Source organism: Serinus canaria, chromosome 19 (assembly GCF_022539315.1).
Source record: "Serinus canaria isolate serCan28SL12 chromosome 19, serCan2020, whole genome shotgun sequence".
In the NCBI taxonomy this organism is placed as follows: domain Eukaryota; kingdom Metazoa; phylum Chordata; class Aves; order Passeriformes; family Fringillidae; genus Serinus; species Serinus canaria.
The window spans coordinates 10,120,597-10,141,178 of NC_066332.1; the positions used below are offsets into that span (position 1 = coordinate 10,120,597).

The following is a 20,582-nucleotide window of genomic DNA, read 5'->3' on the forward strand; positions in this document are numbered from 1 at the left end:
AGCTGCAGATTTGACAGGCTGCAGCAGCAGCTGTAATTACTCCTCATTTCTGCAGTGAGAATACAGGGTGGGATAAAATGTGATAATCCTCATTGTCCAAATGAAAGCAGACATGGAGAGAGTGGCCCCTATAAATCCAGACAAGTCTCATCAAATCCATCCTGCTGCCCAAAATTCCCAGCTCAGTAACACATTTTAAAAGACAGCCAGGCTGGAATGTGGCTGGATCATTTCTCACACTGAAAAATCACTTTGAGATCAAAGGACAAACCCCAAATCCATCATAATCCATTGCCCCTGGATCCCTGGAAGTGCCCAAGGCCAGGGTGGGTGGGGCTTAGAGCAACTTGAGATAGTGGAAGGTGTCCCTGCCCGTGGCAGAGGATGGAGTGAGATGATTTTTAAGATTATTTACAACCTAAACCTGGGATTCTGGGATTCTCTGACTCCTGTGAACTCTGATTTTAATCCCAGAAATGGTTCTTGGTCCCCCTCCAGCAGCCTGGGCTCTTTTATACTGAAACACATTTTATATTGAGATATAAGATTAAATATTTTATCCACCTCTTTTCATGCTGATTCACAAGGAAACATCCACCACAGTAAAAAATCTCAGGAAAACCCAAAGAAGAAAAGTGGGGGAGACAAAAGAAGCAGAGAAAATGTTTCCAGCTTGGGAATGTCACCATTGTCCCACACAGGGCAGCTCAAGCCGAGCTTGTGGACAGAAGCCAACATTTCATTGATCAAAGGTTGGACAGGATGATCTTGGAAGTCTTTTCCAGCCTTAATGATCCTGGGATTTGTCCAGCCTTAATGATCCTCTGATCCTAGGATTTGTCCATGCCTAAGGACAAGGAATTTGCCTTCTGTCTGCCCCAGGGGAAAGCTGAACATTTCATTTTTGAAGGAGAGATTTGCTCTGTCTCCAGATGTTCCAGACCATGTCCCTTGACCATTCCCATGCCTGTCCCGAGCCCTGGTGTCGCTTCCCTCCCCAGGAGCCAGGGCAGGCAGACCAAAGCAAAGTCCCTGGGGGAGTCATGGACAGCAGGACAATGGCCTGGAGGGACACGGTGACCTTGACACCACATGGCCGTGGCAGTCACTTCTTCCCTTTCCAAACAGAATCTGGGACATTCTGGGAAGTGTCACCTGTAATGGTAGAATTGGAAAGGTGAAATCCTGGGGAGCAATGAAAAACTGGGGGGGAATCTCAGTTTGAAGTTCTGGAAGAGTCCTGGAATCACTGAGGTTGAAAAAGATCTCCAAGGTCATCAGGTCCAACCATGGTCACCAAACCACAGCACCAATGGCACTTCTGCCTGGGTTTGAACATCCAGAAAAGCCTCAGGCTGTTCTGGAGACAACCAGAAAAAGTTTAGTTGGATATTGGGAAAATGTCTCCATGGAAAGGCTGGTCAGGCATGGACGCAGCCCAGGGCAGTGGTGCAGTCCCCACCCCTGGAGGGGTTTAACAGCCCTGTGGATGTGGCACTTGGGGACATGGGCAGTGGTGGCCTTGGCAGTGCTGGTGGTGGTTGGACTCGATGACCTCAGAGATCTTTTCTAACCTCAATTATTACATGACTCTTCCAGAATTTGAAGTTGAGATTCCCCCATTTTCCATTGCTCCCAAGGGTGTCACCATCCCAGAATGTCCCAGAGGTTCCAGGCAGGTCCCTGGTGAAACCAGCTCGACTTTTGCTTCATCGAAACACTCCCTATTTTCATCCTAATAAATAATTTGACATCCGGGGTGGATTTTTCCCCCCTCTTGTGGTAGCCTGGAGTTATTTTTCCAGCTGCTCCTCTAATTAGTGCACCAAGTGCTCATTTTATTCCTCAGATAAAAATCCCAATGAAACCATTTGTGACACTTAAGTCACACATTCATCTCTTTCATGGCAAATCCTGCTCAAAGAAGAAGAATCCCACATAAGGCCACACATTCCATGTGCCATTTCATAGCGTTTTTATCAGCCTTGCTGTCAATTGGAAGAATTTACAAATAATTCCTTTTTCCAGCACAGAAATGTATAAAATATTTCCCTTTCCCTGTGCTGGCAGAACATTCCAGCTCATTCCCCAGCTTGCAGTGAGAAGCACAGGCCCCTCTCACAGTCTGTGTCCATGAAATGCAGAATTATGGCTGAAAATTAGGGGTATCCATGAGATAAAGGTCAGATTTGACCTCTGGGAGCATTTCCAGACCAAAATATTGGCTCCCTACAAAGCACAGCTCCCAGAGAGATGCCCAGGTCCACTAACAACCTCTGTGGGAACAGCCCCACACTTCCAAACAAAGCTTTGGCTTACTGGGAATCTCAGAACCCCCAGCCCTCACCTCCCTTCCTAAAGAGAAACATTTTTGCCCAGCAAATCCCTTTTCTTCTTGTCCTTTTCTGGCACTTTCCATCCAGCAGTGCCACAACATCTCCTGGAGTCCACAGAAGGAGGGTTCTGAGGATTTCTCATGATTTCTCTGGAGACCTTGAAATATTCCAAGGAGATTCTCATTTTTCTCCATGACTGAGGGGAGTTTATGCCAATTGCACGATTTTCCCCATGGCAGCTGTGTTTCTTCAGCTGGGTGAAGCTCGCTGTCCTGGGTTACAAGATGTGGCTGGGGGTGTGTTCTGTCCCCCTCTGTCAGAGCTGGGCAGTTCTCTGCTGTTCCTGGGGCAGGTTTCTTTATCTCTCCCACAGCCCATCCTCCCTCCAGGAGATCTCTGCTGTCCATGGCCACTGAGTGTCCCTGCAGGGCTGATCAAATTCCACCATCCCATGGGGAGATGCTCTGCCCAGGGGAGGAGCCAAGCATTCCTCCCTGGATCCAATCTGCCCTGGGAACAGCCCAGCAGCCTTTGCCCCCTGCATTCCCAGAGGAGCAGCTTTCTGCTGCCCTGCATTCCCAGAGGGAGAGCAGGCCCATCTCCAGCAGCCCTGGAGCTGCAGAGGAAAACTCCCCCCTTGTGCAGGATCCCTGCTCCAGCAGAACCACAGCTGGCACTGCAGGAGGGCTGAGCCCCCCTGGGATGGGACTGTGCCACCACCCTGAGCCCCCCTGGGATGGGACTGTGCCACCACCCTGAGCCCCCCTGGGATGGCACTGTGCCACCACCCTGAGCCCCCCTGGGATGGGACTGTGCCACCACCCTGAGCCCCCCTGGGATGGGACTGTGCCACCACCCTGAGCCCCCCTGGGATGGGACTGTGCCACCACCCTGAGCCCCCCTGGGATGGGACTGTGCCACCACCCTGACACACAGAGGGGCAGGGCATGGACTGACTCTGGCAGTGGGGTTTTGTATTACTGCATTTTTCTATTTTTATTTTCTTCCATAGAAAAGAAATGTAATTCCTCTTCCCATATCTTTGCCTGAGAGCCCTTAATTTAAAAATTATAGTAATTCAGAGGGAAGGGGTTTACATTTTCCATTTCAAGGGGGGCTCCTGCCTTCCTGTCTTGATTTGGAAAGACAGGTGCCTGCTAAGGAAGGCAGGAAACTCCCTAAAATGAAAAATGTAAACCCTCCCCCCGCCCCTTTGAATTGCTGTAAATTTTAAATTAAGGGGCTCATCGGCAAAAAATATGAGAGCAGGAAATAACAGTTCTTTAATAGGGAAGAAAATAAAAAGATAAAATAAACACTGCAGTAAACTAAACCAACACTGCCAGAGCCAGAGCACAGCCTGACACCCTGTGGGTCAGGGGGCTGGCAGCAGCGCCACTGGAATTGTGGCTCAGCCCTCCTGCAGTGCCAGGGCTGGTTCTGCTGGAGCAGGGATCCTGGAGAAGGGTGCACTCTGCCTCTGGAGATCCAGGGGCAGAGGCAGCTGCTGCTCCTCTGGGAATCCAGTGGAGGAGCTGTGCTGGTGTTCCAGAATCTCCAGATTCTATCCAGGTAGGAATGCTTGGCTCCTCCCCCTGGGCTCACATCTCCCAGTGGGATGCTGCAGTTCTTATCAGCCATGCAGGGACATCCAATGGCCTCTTATCAGCAGGTGTGTCCCCAGAGGGAGGAGTGGGTGTGCAAGAGATAAGGAAAACTGCCCCCTGAACAGAAGACAGCTGCCATGCAGATGGCAAATAGAATACATCTTGCCTTGCAATCTGGGACACTTCCTTAGCAGACACCTGGCTTTTCAAACTAAGACACCTGACAGAATCCCAGAATCATTTAATCCCTCTGGGTCCCTCCTGGAGTTGGGAGGGACCCAGAGGGATGAGGGAATCCAAATCCTGCCCTGTACAGCTATCCCAACAACCCCACCCTGGGTCTGGCAGCGCTGCCCAAGCTTTCAGCAAAGCTTTGGAAGTACTGGAGGAGGGATTTGTAGGGATCCACAGGATCCCCAGACCTGCTGCTCCCTCCCCTCCGGGGATATTCCCAGGAAATCAGGGCATGCAGAGGGTGGTGAGGGCAGAGCCACACCCTGCACTCCTGGGCACCCTGGCAGTGCCAGGCTGGTGGCTGGTGACACATCCGTCTGCTGGCCTGTCCCCTCTGCAGGAAGGCTGGTGACATGTCCTTGTGCAGAGAGGTGCTGGCAGCCCTCAGCAGCCATGGAGGCATTAGAGGTGACACCTGTGAAGGGCTTTTGGCCCAAGCCCCAGCTGTGCCAGGGCTGGTTTTGCTCAAGCTCCAGCAGTGTTCTCTCCTTAACCCCATTTTTCCTCCAAAAGTGATGAATCATGGAGCATCCATTCCTTCCTGCTCCCGTGGGAGCTCTGAGAGTGTCCCTAAGCAGCTGCACACTGCGGCCCTGGAGGCAGCTCTCCCTGTGCCATTCCCTGTGTCTGTCCCTGTGTCCGTCCCTGTGCCCTTCCCTGTGCCACTCCCTGGCTCGGTGGCAGGAGGTGACACCAGGAGTGAAGTTCTCTGGTCAGGTCCCTTTGTGCTCAGCCCAGCACAGGCTGTGGATGCTCCTCTGAGACCCCCCTGCCCAGACTGGCCCCCCTGCTCCCTCCATGCCCATCCCTACAGGAATCAGGGAAAAATCAGCCCAGCCCAGCCCAGCCCAGCTCCAGCTCCAGCTCCAGCTCCAGCCCCAGCCCAGCTCAGCTCCAGCCCAGCTCCTGGTTCTCCTGGTTTTTGCTGGCCCTCAGTGAAGTTGGCCATGGCAGATGCAGCCCCTCTGCCACGCTGGAATTTGCTGATGAAAACTGGATGTTGGGGCTGCTCAGGGTGGCTCAGCTTAAATCCCAAGCCCTGCCAATTTTCTTACCTCATTTGCAGGCCCTGGCAACAGTTTTGATGGGAAGGAAGGAATGGATGTCTGGCTGCTCCACCTGCCAGCACATCGTAACTCACGGCACAGGGCAGAGATGTGCAAAGGATTTCACCTCCCCCCAGCTCTCCTGACCACTGGAGACTCCTCCCTACGTGTGACCTTTCATCCACCCAAGCTTCCAACCCATCTAATGCCAAGAACTTGGAAAACTCTCCAGGAGTATATGGGAAGGTGGTCAGGCTGTTCCTGGGAGTACTGGGCACAGCCAACATTCCTGTCCTGCTCCTGAATGCTGCCCTTTCCCAGTGGGAGAGGAGGGAGGGAGGCTGCTGCTGGTTCTCACTTCACAGCTCAAGTTAAATCCCAGGAAAAGGTGAAGAATCCATTGGAGAAAAAGTAGCCATAATAATATAAATTCAAGCTGTACAGCACTAATTCAATTTGCAGGCAAGGTAAATCATTCACAGAACATTCCCCTCTTTGCTCAGTGCCTCAGGAATTTCCCATTCCCTGACTTTCTTTTAATCCATGGCCCACTTGACCTTCCCCTGGCACAGCCCCCAAAGCCCTGCTCCAACACTGCACCAGTAGAGCCAGTTTGGAGCTGGAGGATCAGCTGCCATCCCTGCAGAGAGCACACAGAGCTGCCTGGAAAGCCTCAGCAGGAATTTACCACTTCCATCATTCCAGGTTTGACTGCACTCCCCACCTCAGGTCCCTCCCCAGCAACAGTCTGCACAGAACAGTGCCAAAGTCTGCCAGAGTCAGGGAAGGACTGGAGATGAATCAGAACTGGGAGCCAAGTCCCAGCACTCTTTTGCCAAAAAAGCTCAGAATTTCGGGAAAAGACCCCAGGAGTTGGCAGCACACTAAGCCTGGCTTTGCCAAACCTGAGCCCGAGTCCCTCTCTGCCAGGAAAGGCCAGCACAGCAGGGCAAGGGGCAAACAGCAGCTTTTGGACAGACATTTCTATAAGTGATTGATTCCTTTTCCCCTCTTTTCTTTAGGGAATGAGATCATTCCCACAGTGGATCTCCTGTCCCTTCCAGGCTGTGCAGCCCTTTCTCTGCAGGACTCCCTCAGCAGGGTGACATCCCTGATGACAATTGTCCTGTGCCTCGCAGGGACATCGGGAATGCCAGGGGGGCAGGGGAGTGTCACTGCTCCATCTCTCCGGGCTCTGCTCCCTAGTGTCCCCAAGGACTTCCTCAGTGTCCCCAAGGACTCCGGGCACCCCCGGATTCCCCCAGCCCCTGCTCTGGAAGGATTCCAGTGTTCCCCCCCAGCCACAGCCCCGGGACACGGCTGTCCCTGCACCCCAGCTCCTGGCAGCAGGGAGGGCTACCCCTGGCCTGCCAAGGACATTTTAAAGGAATTGTTCCTTGTGCTCATCTCTGCAGCAGCTGAAATCCCTCCCTGGCTCCAGCATCCCGATCCTGCATTTCCCTCCCCGCTAACGGGCGTTCTCTTGCTTTTATTCCCTCAGTAGTTGTTTTATGAGCTCTTCCAGCAGGACTTGGCTCGGGATGATTCCACCCCTCAAAACTTCTCCCGGCAGAGCAATCAACACCTCATTAGAGCAGCTCCCAGCCCAGCAGCTCCGGCCGCGGGAGCCGCCCGGGACTCGGGGAACCCTGCTCCTCTCCCGGCAATGTCACCGGCCAGGGCTGCCCAGGAATGCACCGGCAAAGGTTCAGAGAGCCTGGCAAAGATTATCTGTGCAGGGTGGGATTGTTGGAGTGTCTGGGCCGGTCCAGGAGCTGGGCGGGATGATCCTGGGGGTCCCTTCCAATTCAAGATATTCCATGATGGTGATGTCATCAAAGGAATTGCTTTCATCGCCTTCAGCCTGGCTCAGCTTCTGACATCCGAGTTTGGTTTGTGTTTCACCTGTGGAATGTCCCCCTCCAGGCTGGGACAGCCCCTCACCACTCTGAGAGGGGAGACTCAGCTCCTCCCAAGTGACATCTCCCATCTCTGCTCCCTGTGACAGGGACAGGGCGCAGGGAACGGCTGGAGCTGGGCCAGGGGGGTTTAAGTTGGATTTTAGGGAAAGGTTCTTGCCCTTGTGAGAAACGACTGCTCACCATTTCAAATGTTATTAAACTTTAACAAAAACTACAACCAATGACTAAATAAGGAAAAATTACAGCGCTGGGAGCCCCCAATGACTACCAGCCACATGCTCCTCTACAAAATGAATGCTCAGCTTTTTATATCCCTCTTAAAGTTCTGTCAGTCAACTCCTTCCCTGCCATCCATTGGTGGAGATCACTTTTTACACCTTGACTGGAGGTCAGGTGTTGTTATGCTTTGCCTCCTGGTGACAAGCCAGCCTCCTCTAAATGTCCTGACTACGGAATGACATCTTACAATAACATTACTGTACATCTGTATAGTATCTGTCTCTGAATGGTGAGAGATTACATTATTTATCTATAACACCCCAAGGTGTGCTGGGCACTGCCCAGGCTCCCAGGGAATGGTCCCAGCCCTGAGGCTGCCAGAGCTCCAGAAGCTCCCATGGGTGCACAGGGTGGGATTGTTGGGATTGGGAACTTTGCTCTGTGTTCACCCAGCGGTATCCCACAAGGCATGATCCAGCTCCCTTCCACCCTTCCCTTAGTGAGCAGGAATTGTTGGATGGGGATCCAAGGGTTGCCAAGCCCTGGGAAAGCCCCTGGAATGGCCCAGCAGAGAGCAGAGCCCAGTGAGCACTCACCATCCATGTCCAGGCGCTGCATGATGATGGCCAGCTCCACCTCGCTGGGCATGTAGCCCAGGGAGCGCATGGCCATGCCCAGCTCCTGCTTGGAGATGAAGCCATTCCCGTCCCGGTCCAGCACTCGGAAAGCCTCCCGGATCTCTGCAGAGGGAATGGGAGAAACAACTGCTCACTTGGAAAATTTCAAAAGGTTTATTAAACCTCTGCAAAAATACAGCAAAAGGACTGTGAAAAATGCGTATTTTATGATTGGCTTTTTGCAAATATTAAAATGAATATTATATGTGTTATGTTAGAAAGTGATGCTGTGTTAATTTTTTTAGTAGTGTGTTAAATATAGGTTTTTAGGTTATAACATAATTTTAAAAGAAATTATTAATAATAAATAATAATTTAAATAATAATTTAAATAATAATTTAAATAATAATTTTTAGGTTATACATAATGTTAAAATAGAAACTATGCTATGTAGGATACTTTTTAAAGAAAGGGCTCGCAGTGAGATGGCAACCACAGGACACCGAAATCTTTCACAGAAAGAGAATTTATTGCTCCATTATCAGAAGAAATGAACTTCTTCCTGCCTTGCTCAGCCCTGAAGATGCCGTCAGGATTCAGAGGAAGAAGCTGACACTGCCCAGACAGAATCCTGTGTGTGAATGGAATTGATGCATCATGCATGAGGTGTATGAATATGCAACAGGCTGTTGCTTTTAAGGGTTAATCCTCTGTTAACGTGAGGCCTTTTTCAGGCTTGTGTTGCCCAGAAAAATGTACCAGACTGTCTGTAACTCTTTGTTTCTATTGTCTCATATTGTCCTAATCCAAATTGTCCAAATTATTATTACTCTAACTATATTGCTATTTTTATAACTATTTTATCATCATCGTCAAACTTTTAAAATTTTAAAAAAACCAAGTGATTGGCATTTTTCATAGGAATCCATAAGGAAAAAGTTTCAGCACTGGGAACTGCCCCTCATGGATACCACATGGTCAGTTCATCTTCAGGCTGGATGCTCAGGCTTTTATACCCCTGGGGTTGCATCAGCCAGCCCTGGCCCCTCCCAAGGTCTGTCAGGCAGCTCTTCTGTGCCATTTATCAGTGCAGACTGCTTTGGAACTGGATTGGAGGGCAGGGGTTGCCATGCCCACCCCCTGAGCACCCCCAAGCTTTTCCATTCCCACCTGCCCCAGGCAAGGGACACCTGGGCAGCTTCTTTGTACCTGCCCTGGACAGCCCAGGCTGTCTGATGGCAACAGTACAGGGGGGAGAGGGAACTGTGGGGAGAACAGGGGACATGTAAACTACAATAACAGAACTGTACATCACTAAAGCTTTTATTGATGTTCACACAATAATTGCAAGAGCCAATGATCTCATTATCCATCTATAACAGAAGAGAGAAGGGAGGAGCTGTTATGGTGGAGGACTCTGGATGCTGAGCACAGAAGCAGCAGCTGCTGCATTTTCCAAGTTTAATTGTGAATATTTGATCATCCCAGGGCAAGATGATCAGGATATGTTAATGCACACCCACAAACCTCCGTGCACTCAGGATATCCTGGGATCAGAGAAACAAAATTGGAAAAGCCCTCTAAGATTGAGTCTAACCACTTAACCCAGCACTGCCAAGGCCACCACTAAGCCATGTCCCCAAGTGCCACATCCCCAGGGCTGCTAAACCCCTCCAGGGACGCCACCCTGTGCCACCCTTCCAGTGAGGAAGTAATTCCCAATATCCAACCTGCACCTCTGCTGGCACAACCTGAGGCTGTTTCCTCTCCTCCTGTTGCTGTCACCCTGGGTGATTTCCTTCTCTAGATCCTGCTCACAGCTTTTCTCTAATTTATAATGTTTTTACAGCACTAAACAGCCTCAGATCAATAAAAATACTGATGGAACATAAGGAACCACTTCTATCAATCATCCTTAGCTTGGCTCAGCTTCTGATATCTGACTTTGGTTTGTTTTTTAACTTTAAACTGCTCCAGCCTGTGGCAGCCCTTCTCTACTTGTGTGAGGGGAGACACTGAGAGGCAGCTCCAATCTCTTCTCTGTGGGACAGGGACAGGAACAGCTGGAGCTGGGCCAGGGCAGGCTCAGGCTGGGTTTCAGGAAAGGTTCTTCCCCCAAAGGGTGCCGGGCACTGCCCAGGCTGCCCAGGGAATGGGCACAGCCCCGAGGCTGCCAGTGCTCCAGGGATGCCCAGGCTGGGATTGTTGGGGTGTCTAGGCAGGACCAGGGCTGGACTGGGTGATCCCTGTGGATCCAGCTCAGGACATTCCATGGTTCCATAATCCACCACCTCAATGTCCCTGCTCACAGACCTCTCAGCTCCCAGCCCCAAACTCCCCAGATCTGCCTGTTGCAAATGCCAGAGAAATTGTAACTTCCCAGCAGCTGGGAGCCTGTTTCACTGGAAAGGTTGGAGGTGAGGAGGGGAAAAGGTGCCAGTTCCTCAGTTTTGGTGAAGCAGCCTTTACCCATGCTGGGAGAGGGAATGATGCTCCATCATATCCTTCTGGGAATGGGGATTTGGGAACAGCCCAGGGCCCCCTGCAGCTGCTCAGAGGATTTTCACCTTCATTTAAAGCATTTTGCTGGAGAATCGGGAAGGAAAACTCAGCAGGTTTTTTTGGGAAAAGAACCCAAAACTAATTAAAAATTTATCCATTCTCCATCAGGAACTGCAGGATGGAAAATGTTTGGTCTACCTGGCATAGTTCAGGCTTTAAGGGAAATATTCCCAGTCCTCCATGGGCTGCCAGAGTCCTCCCAGTCCTGTCCCCAGGGGTCAGGGACCACCAGACCCTGCAGAGGGGCCTCAGGAAACCTTTGGATATTCCTGGGAAAAAGGCAGGAGCGCCAGAGCCCGCAAGGGAATGGTTCTGGTGGTCTTTGCTAAGCTTTATTTAAAGCTTTACAATTCAAAATCTGCTTCTAAACCACCTCACCCAGGTTCAGCACCTCCCCTGCCCCCACCAGACTGCTACCATTTCCAGGGCAGGATCCTCTTCCCATTTCCACATCTCCCTGTCAGCCCACCCTGCTGGGAGGGAGAGGTGGGGAGGCTGCTCAAAGCTTGGGCTCATAATTCCAGGAGCCTTTGGAGTATTCAGGACTGAATCCCTGAATCCCATCAGACTGCCAGCTGCAGGGAAATCTCCTTTCATGTGTGGTCCTAGAGCCCAGTGCAGTAAATATTACACTCAGATCAATTAATGGGAAAACAAACTTGTGACGGCTGAAGGCAGAAGAATGAGATTCATTGCAGGGAGATGGGAGAGGATTTTAAGAAGTAAAACATGAATCTGGAAAAGTTTACATGTGAGTGAGACTGATCTAAATGCCAGGGGTAAATGCCAGGGATAAAGTACACCTGTCTAGGGCTCTGCTGGGGAATATCCACACAGCAGCTCCAGCTGAGGGCCCTGTCCAGGCACACCAAAGGCCCAAAGGCTGCATTAACAGCACTCAACCTTGAGCCTTGATCAGAGCAAACCCCCCAACACACATTTGGGGCTTTCTGTTCCTCTCAAAGACCTGAACTTCAGACCACGCTTGGCATATCCTCCCCAAATCCACTCCCATCACCAAACAGAGCCTTTCCCCTCCCCACTCTATAAATACCACTTGTGCAGAGGTAGATGTGAGCTATTTATAGGCTGAACACACTGTACAGGGAGCAGTGTGACCTCAGGCAGAGCCTCCTCCTGATCTCGCCATGGAACAGCTCCTCCTCATGCCCTTCTCTTCCCAGGGGTTATTTCCAGGCTCCTGCAGGTGCTGCCCATCCTGAGCACCCTCGCCCAACCCAGCCCTGCTCCCAAACCCTGCTCCAGGGCCCTGTGGCCCCTGGCTGCCCCTCACCTTCCTCTCCAGCTGTTACATTTCATTACCCAAAGCTAAAAATACAGCCTCCCTTTCCCCAGATGACTTTCCCTACCAAGTCTCCATGGCAACAGATGCTCCTAGCTCAGAGCTGCGAGGGGATGTGGTCCATGGAGTCAGTCTCTCCACAGACAGTGCTGGGGCTTGGAGAACCTTTGGGATCTTTCCTATTCCAGCATCTCCACAGGAATGCTTTGCCCTGATCTAAAAAAGCAGAGCCCTGTTCTGTCTTTAATGATCACAGGGGGGAGGATGTTAAGGTGCTGCTGCCCCAGGAGCTGCCCTCTCCCCCTTCCCAGCCTGGGTGGCAGCAGGGAAAACCAAGCACGTGGATTTCCCCTCACTGAGGGGGTCAGAAATCCCAATATTTATCCCTTTTTTCCTAAGCAGTGTCTTCATTTACTCACAAATGTGGGCGTCTGACACAGAACTATACTAGAGGATAAAAGGGGGAAAAGAAAAGATCCCAGGAAGAATCAGAGAACAGGAAGTTCATCCTGCCCCATGGAATCACAGAGTCCTGCAGTGATTGGGGTTGGGAGGGACCAAGGCTCCTCCTGTTCCATTATCCCAGGCTGCTCCAAGCCCCAGCCAGCCCTGCCACCCCAGGTGATTAACACCTTCCTTAATGACCTGAAAGAGGCAGCGGCCACAACATGAATTAACGACCCAAATGATCCAAGGCTGGGAAGAACTGGAAAGGTGCAAGTCCAGCAAGGAGAAAGGAACAAATCAGTGAGGGCTTGGGGGCAGAAGAGGCTGGGCAGCAGGAGCAGAGCTGGCCCTAAAAGGTTTCCCAGGAGAGTTTATCCTGACAATCCTCCCTGGGTGTGAAGATTGCTGTTCCCCAGGAGCCCAGAGCACAGCACTGCCTTCCCGGAGTTATTTGAGCATTCCAGAGCTGTGGAGGGGAAGGGGGGAGATGTGCTTGCATTAATTCATTCCCTCTCTCTGCTCCCATTGAACAGCTGCACTTTACAGCATCCCGACTACCGAGCACATGTCCAATCAACCCCTCCTCCGGCAGAAGGAGGGGAGAACCAGGGAAAGGAAGGTTCTTCATTCCCTTTCTGAAGGGCACGAACAGCACTTCCAGAGCCGGCCCTGACACCCAGCCCGAAAGTGCTTCACTCCCCCAAATCCATCCTCATCCTCCCCTCCCGCTAACCCTGCTCCTGCCCATCCCTCCCCAGCCCTCTCCCTGCTCCTGCCTGACCTTCCCACTCATCTCTCCCCTGGTCGGGTTTACTTCCAGTGATTTCCCTGGGCACCCATCATCATTTTGCTGTGTCTCCTGGATGAGGAGGAATAACGATTCGCTGGAGAATTAATTCCATCATATGCCCTGGCCACCCTGGGGTGGTTTGGGGTGCAAATCCCACCCCACAAGTGTCATTACTCCGCAGCCAGCCCGCCCGAGCCCGCACGGCGCTGTCACTGGGGAGATAAGAGCCGAGATAACACCGCCCCAAATCTCCCCACTCATTGCCGTCCTTAATTGCACCTTTGGGCCCCCGAGTACGAAGGGAAGGATCTGAAAGCTGCAAACAGCTCGTCCTTGAGTGAACTGGGAGTGAGGCTTGGCACTACTACAGCTAAAAATTTGGAAATTTCCAGCCCTCCATCTGCTATTCTCACTCTTGTTTTTTTGGGTGGGTTTTTTTTCCATGCTGCAAATTGCAACGAAGTGTCAAAATAATCCTGTTTTTATCTAATGGCAACGCCCCCCCAACGTATTCCAATGGGAAGTGTCAAAATATTTCCCTTGGTTTTTGGGATCTCAGCGGAGCAGCTCGGCAGTGCTCTCACCGTGCCCTGGGGCCGTGTTCCTCCGAGCTGCTGCAGCCTCTGGCTCCTCTGTCAGCATCTCCCAAAACGGGCAGGACCAGGCTGCTGGAATGGGAATAACCAGCAGGACCGACAGGGCTCCAGTGCTTCAGGGGCTGGGAGAGACACGGGGATGGCAAAGGCACCAATGATTCAGTGCTCCTCACCTGGCACAGCTGGGAAAGCTCTCACAACTCAGGGCTGGGGCTGCTCTGTCCACAGGGGGGCTGTCTGTCACAGAACTGGGCAGATTTTTATTCCTCTCTCCCTTCCCCAGGAAAAAAATGATTTGTGGAAAAGACATTTTTGGTGCTTCTGCTCCCAAGGACATTGAATATTTCCAGATAACCTTTGGGTGTGGATGTGACAAGTTAGTCAGAGAGAGAAACAGATAAACTTTCCCAGGCATTGTCCTAGGGAAGTTGAGAATGCTCAGAGAAAGAATTAAAACAATTCTTTTCTGAATCTCTGCACCTGGTGTTTGTGAACAGGTGGAACGTTTGTAGGTGATGTTTATGGAAAGATATTTTATAAAAAGGTGTTGTTCCTAATTAACCAGTGGTGTGAGGGGTGTTGGGTAAGGACCAGTCAGGTTCTGGATGCTGTCTGTAGATATGCGTAGTTCCTAGTAAATCCCACTTCATGCCTTCTGAGCATGGAGACAATGTCGCCTTTCTTCAGCTGTTCCTAACTCAATGGTAACATTTGGGAGCTGCCATTCCCATGGAAATGAAGGACAGAAGGAGGGCTGCTGCTCCTGGATCCACTCTCCGAGGGAAGCTTTGCAAGGATTGGGAACCCTGGGGGGCAGGCTGGGGGCAGCAGCACTGTGATCCTGCAGGTGTCGGAAGGATCTGGCAAACAGCAGCCTCCACTGGTATTCAGCAATCTCCCTGGTGTGGAAATCCCTGCAGGAGAGAGCAGGGCTCGCCCAGCAGGGAAGGGTGGGGCTGGGGGGTCTTGCTCTGACCCCACCCGTAAATGTGGCAGAAGAACCAAGCTGTCAGTGCCTAGGAATAATCAGGAAGAACAATCACCTTCTCTCTGCCAGTGCTGGGAAAGGGCCAGGCTGAGCCTGAGGGATGAGCTTGGAATGAAGGAAGTGAGGAGGGTGATGGAGAGGAAAGCAGGACTCAGCTCATGAAATCCTGGAATGGTTTGGGTTGGAAGGAAACTAAAAGCCCATCCAGTGCCACCCCTGCCATGGGCAGGGACAACTCCCACTGTCCCAGGCTGCTCCAAACCCCATCCAGCCTGGCCTTGGGCACTGCCAGGGATCCAGGGGCAGCCACAGCTGTGCCAGGGCAGGGCTTTGATTTCCACCTGTGAGGGGACGGGAAGAGGGAGGGACATTCCAGGGACAGGGAAAAGCCATTTCAGGTGAGGAGCACCACCTGAGGAGGTACAGGAACAAATGGGTATGAGGGAATTTGGCCTCAAGGAGGAAGAAGTTCTAGGGGTGAGGAGTGACTGCAGCATTGGGAAATGGGGCTCTGTCTGTTCTGGGCAGCTTTGGTGACCAAGTCACCTCCAGCAGCAGCAACCTCAGCCTCCAGGGACCTCTTCCAGCCTGCTGAGAACATTTTTATTCCAAAGATTTCAGTGTGAAATACAAAGCTGTGTTTCGTGTCAGGTACATGCAGGCAATGTGTGTATTTGTGATTGCGAAATGTGTGGAGGCCAACAAAGGGACAGTTGTGAATTCTGATAATAACTGAGGAAAGTAAAGCATGGAAGAAGGCCTTTGAACCTCTCTTTTGTTTGCAATTAACCTTGGTTGATTTAGGAGCATTTGAATTAAAGTGTTAAGGATATTTGCTTTTTGCTTGTAGTCAGGCCTTAAAGAGTGCTGCAATAATAACCTTTTGAAGTATAATTTTAGAATATTGCTTGTATCCATGAAACTTAGGAATCTATATAAAGGAAATATGCTTATCTCACGCCTTAACAAACCAGAGAAAAACAGTTTGAGAAAGGAAGATGAACATCATCTCAAGGATTTGTAGATTCGACCAAGGGAAGCTGGACATCACTGTTATGAGATTTATAGTCATTGTAATTAAAAAGCTGGAGCCACATTTGGGGAGCTGGACTTCACCAGATGGGATTTGTCTTTATTCTTGTGGAAACCAGGACCAACATCTCAGAAACTACCGCCACCATCTGGAGACCCTCCTTTTTGGGACACATCCTGAGAAAAACGAAATCACAATAGTGTAGAGAATTGTTATGTAAAAATTGGAATAGAAACTGCTGAGAAAGCTCCTGAGTACCCCTATAAATACCTGTAAGCCCCAACTATCGGCGTGCAGCTGGAGGGAAACTGCCCCCACTGTACCCAGCGCTGTGTTGCTCGTACTTTACCATATTAAGTAACAAATTGATTGCTGCTTGAATATTGGCATAGTCAAGCTTCTTATTTATAACATCAGTCTTGATATCTTTTATCAAATATTTCAGTGCACTCTACAGCAGTCAGCATTAAATACACAGGGATCCCATGGTCATTCCTACAAGTGATTCCAGGGTCATTCCTACAGGTGATTCCATGGTCATTCCTACAGGTTATTTCATGTCCTTACAGTTGATTTCATGTTAATTCCTACAAATGATTCTATGTTAATTCTTACAGATAATTTCCTTTTCTTACAGGTGAGTCCATGTTAATTCCTACAGATGATTCCATGTTAATTCCTACAGACAATTCCATGTTAATCCTCACAGATAATTTCCTGTTCCTACAGGTGAATTCCCAAATGAGGGCTCATGTTCTGAGCTGTCAGTCATTGCCTGAAACCTTTCCTCAGATCCCTGCCCTCCCTTCCTGCTGCATCCCTGGCTCCCTGGATCTCCACCAGGGTTTTTTGGGCACCCAGCCCTGGAATTCTGACAGCAGCACCAGGACGGGGGCTCTGCCCAAGCCAATGGCCCAGTTCTGTTCCCTGGATAAAAAATCATCTTTTTGTGCCACATCCACTGCAAATCCCTGTCCCCCTGCAGAGATGGGTGTGGGGACAGCACCTCACACCCATTCCAGGGGAATTTGGTCCCCTGTCACAAACTGTGTCGCCCCGAGGTGCCACCACAGAGACCCTTCCTTTGACTTGTCCAACACAAAACCTCCGTGAGAGAGGGGCTCCAAACACCCAGACAAACACAGGGAATCCCACAGTACTGGCACAGGCTCCTCCTGGGCTTCCCTGCCATGGATTATTGACCATGGAAATGCCCTGGGAGCAGCCCCAGAGCTCCCCTGCCCCGGGTGGGCTTGGGGTCCTCCCCAACTCTGCTCCCCAGGTGGGGCTGGTCCAGAGCCTGGAATTCTGTGGGGCTTCCTGCAAGTTCCATAACCCAGGACAGGCAAGGCCAAGGAAAAATGTGTTACCCCGCCTTGGTGGAAAAGGAAAAAGGAGAAAATAAGACAGAAAAAGAAAAATAAAGAGAAAGTTTTAGAAAAAGTGTTAAAAAGAGAAAAAAGAAAAATAATAAAAAGACAAGAAGGAAGAGAAAAAAAAAAGGAAAAAGAGAAAAGAAAGGAAAAAGGGAAAAAGAAGAAGGGAGAAGAAGAAAGAAGGAAGAAGAAGAAAAAGAAGAAAGGAAAAGAAGAAAGAAGGAAGAAGAAGAAAAAGAAGAAAGGAAAAAGAAGAAGGAAAAGAAGAAGGAAAATAGAAGATGGAGAAGAAGAAGAAAAAGAAGAAGAAGAAGAAAGGAGAATAAGAAATAAGAAGGAAGAAGGAGAAGAAAAAGAAGAAGAAGAACGAAGAAGGGAAATTAAGAAAGAAGAAGGAGGAAGAAGGAGAAGAAGAAGAAAGAAGAAGGGAAAAAAAAAACCCCTAACACCCCGCACTGAAAAGAGATTAGTACTACAAGGCAGATAAATTCCAGATTCATGCTACGACTTTTGTTTACAACTCCAGAACCCGCTGCTAAAAGGCTGAATGAGGAGGGAATAAATTTCCAGTGTTTTCCAAAGAAAGCTCCATCTCCCTTTCACAGCTCTCTCTATCAGCTAACAGCCTTCTCCTCCCTCCTCCTTCTAGAGCAGCACCGAGCGGAGCGCGGTGCTCCCGAGCCTCCCCCGCTCCAGCTCCCGCTCGTCCCGCTCGTCCCGGACATCCCCAATCCCTCACATCCCTCAATCCCTCACATCCCCTCACATCCCCCAGTCCCCCACATCCCCCAATCCCTCACATCCCCCAATCCCTCATATCTCCTAACATCCCCCAATCCCTCACATCCCCCAATCCCTCACATCCCCCAATCCCTCACATCCCCCCAATCCCTCACATCCCCCAATCCCTCACAGCCCCCAATCCCTCACATCCCCTCACATCCCCCAATCCCTCACATTCCCCCAGTCCCCCACATCCCTCAATCCCTCACATCCCCCAATCCCTCACATCCCCCAATCCCTCACCCCCCCAATCCCTCACATGTCCCCCAATCCCTCACATCCCCTCACATCCCCCAATCCCTCACATTCCCCCCAATCCCTCACCCCCGCAATCCCTCACATCCCCTCACATCCCCCAGTCCCCCACATCCCCCAATCCCTCACATCCCTCAATCCCTCACATCCCCCAGTCCCTCACATCCCCCAATCCCTCATATCTCCTCACATCCCCCAATCCCTCACATCCCCCAATCCCTCACATCCTCTCACATCCGCCAATCCCTCACATCCCCCAACCCTCACATCCCTCACATCCCCCAATCCCTCACATCCTCTCACATCCCCCCAATCCCTCACATCCCCTCACATCCCCCAACCCCCAAACCCTCACATCCCCCAATCCCTCACATCCCCTCACATCCCCCAATCCCTCACATTCCCCATCCCCTCAAATCCCCCAATCCCTCACATCCCCCAGTCCCTCACATCCCCTCACATCCCCCAATCCCCCCACATCCCCCAATCCCTCAAATCCCCCAATCCCTCACATCCCCTCACATTCCCCAATCCCTCACATCCCCCAGTCCCTCCCACCCCTCCCATCCCTGCTCTCCCAGCAGCCATGTGGGATTGTTCCCTGTTCTTGCTGGATGGAATTTGCATCCTGCCCCGATTTCCTGCTGGAATGATCTCTGTGGGTCTCCAACCAGAAGTGTCTCTCAGTCTGTGCCCAGTGGGAAGCAGAAGCTCTCCCTTCATGTGCAGCTCCCACCCTGGACCTCCCAGAGCCTCAGCTGGACTTTGAGCACTCTCTGTTGGAAATTTCCTGCCCAGAATTCCCATGCCATGTGGAATCTTGTCCTTGAGACAGCCCATAGGGATCGTTTGTTACAAACCCTGAGACCTGACTGACCAAGGGGATGGGTTGGGATCCTCCTCCCCATCCCAAACTCACCCTTCAGGACAGGCAGTGCCTGCAGCAGGTTTTCCCGGAGTTCCATTGCTCTCCCAAACCCTCTGCCTTTAATTAACTTCCCATTAAGCCTAGGTTAACAAGGCCTTACTGTGGTTTTACTTAGAACCAGAGAAGGACCTTGGACCCTGCTGAGTCTGCTCAGGACTCAGGAGTTGAGCCCACAGTGGAATATTCCTCCTCATTCCCCCAAATCCTCCAGCTGGGACAGAAGCAGTGCCTCCAGCATCCCTCTCATCCCTTTCCTCTCAGCAAATTTCACAGAATCCTGGAATGGGTTGGGTTGGAAGGGACCTTAAATCCCATCCAGTGCCACCCCTGCCATGGCAGGGACACCTCCCACTGTCCCAGGCTGCTCCAAGCTCCTGGGCAGACACCCTCTGCATGCCTTGGATTAATTCCCACTCCTTGTTTCTCCAATATCCCCATCCAAGGTGAGCAACTGCCCCTGGGAAGGACCTGCTCTGGTTTCATACTTTTCATCCAAATTCCCTATTCCTGAGCATTTTCTGCTCCCCAAGTCCCAGAATCTTTTCTATCCAGTAAAAAGCTTTTCTCCAAAAGTCCTGAGTGATTCTAACACAGAAATGCTTCCCTGAGAGCACAGTGGTGATCAGGAGCCCAGCAAGAGCTCCCACTTCACACATCCTGTCTGCCCCTGTCTCCTCCCTGCTGGGAGCTCAGGGAAGAAGCCTCAGCCCTGGCTCCAGCGAGGAAAGAGGCAGCACCAGCTCTCTCTGGAAAGGAAACTCCGGGCAGGACTTGGCCATGCCAGAATTCCCCTCCTGGTTCAAACCTCAGACACAAACTCTGCTCTTTGTGCACAGAACCCCAAACCTGAGTGCAGAATTAAACTCAGATTTTTGCCCTTGCTTTGGGGCAGTTTTCCCCATTGTTTCCCCTTTCCCTAAATTGGGCACCTTCTCATTTTGGGGCTGCCAATCTCTGCCATCTCCAAACTGCACCCAGTACTTTCACCTTCCAAGGGATCTCTGTACAATCCCAAATCCCTAAGGAACAGGAAAAGCCCAGCAGGTATGGGGCTGTGACCTCAGTCCTCATCACCTGAACCTGCAGCCCCAGGCTCCTCAATGCCCCTGGAAATGTCCCTGGAAATTCCCAAGCAAAGTCAGGGTTGCCATCAGGCAGAGAGCAGATAGCAGCAAGGGCAGATGGGTGTGGGAGCAACCCCACAGCAGCAGAGGGAAGGGCTGGGAACTGCCCAGGGCTGGAGACAGAAACCACAATTCCACGTTCCATTGCATTTTGGGCAGACTGTCTGCCTCTTCCTCAGCCTCCTGGCAGCTGGGATGAAGCAAAAAGGGTTAATTCCAGATATTCTGGCCAAAAGAAAGGTGAGGAGAACTCAGAAAAAGAAGAGAAAGAATAAGAAAATGAGAAAGAAAAAAGAGGGGAAAGAGGGGAAAAGAAAAAGAAAAAAGAGAGAAAGAGAAAAAAGTAACAAGAAAAAAAAATTAAAATTTGAAAAAATGAAAGGAAAATTTAAAACAAAAAGGGAAACAGAAAAAA

General features: G+C 50.9%; 1 protein-coding gene across 2 annotated transcripts in view; it reads right to left on the reverse strand.

Moving 5' to 3' along the window:
* CALN1 (calneuron 1) overlaps positions 1-20,582 on the reverse strand; it is a 138,228-nt gene that overhangs the window by 61,988 nt on the left and 55,658 nt on the right. For both annotated transcript variants that reach the window (XM_050981947.1, XM_050981946.1), the window contains exon 3: positions 7,961-8,104. In XM_050981947.1, coding sequence (XP_050837904.1) covers positions 7,961-8,104 — 144 coding nt within the window. The remainder of the gene's footprint in view (positions 1-7,960; positions 8,105-20,582) is intronic.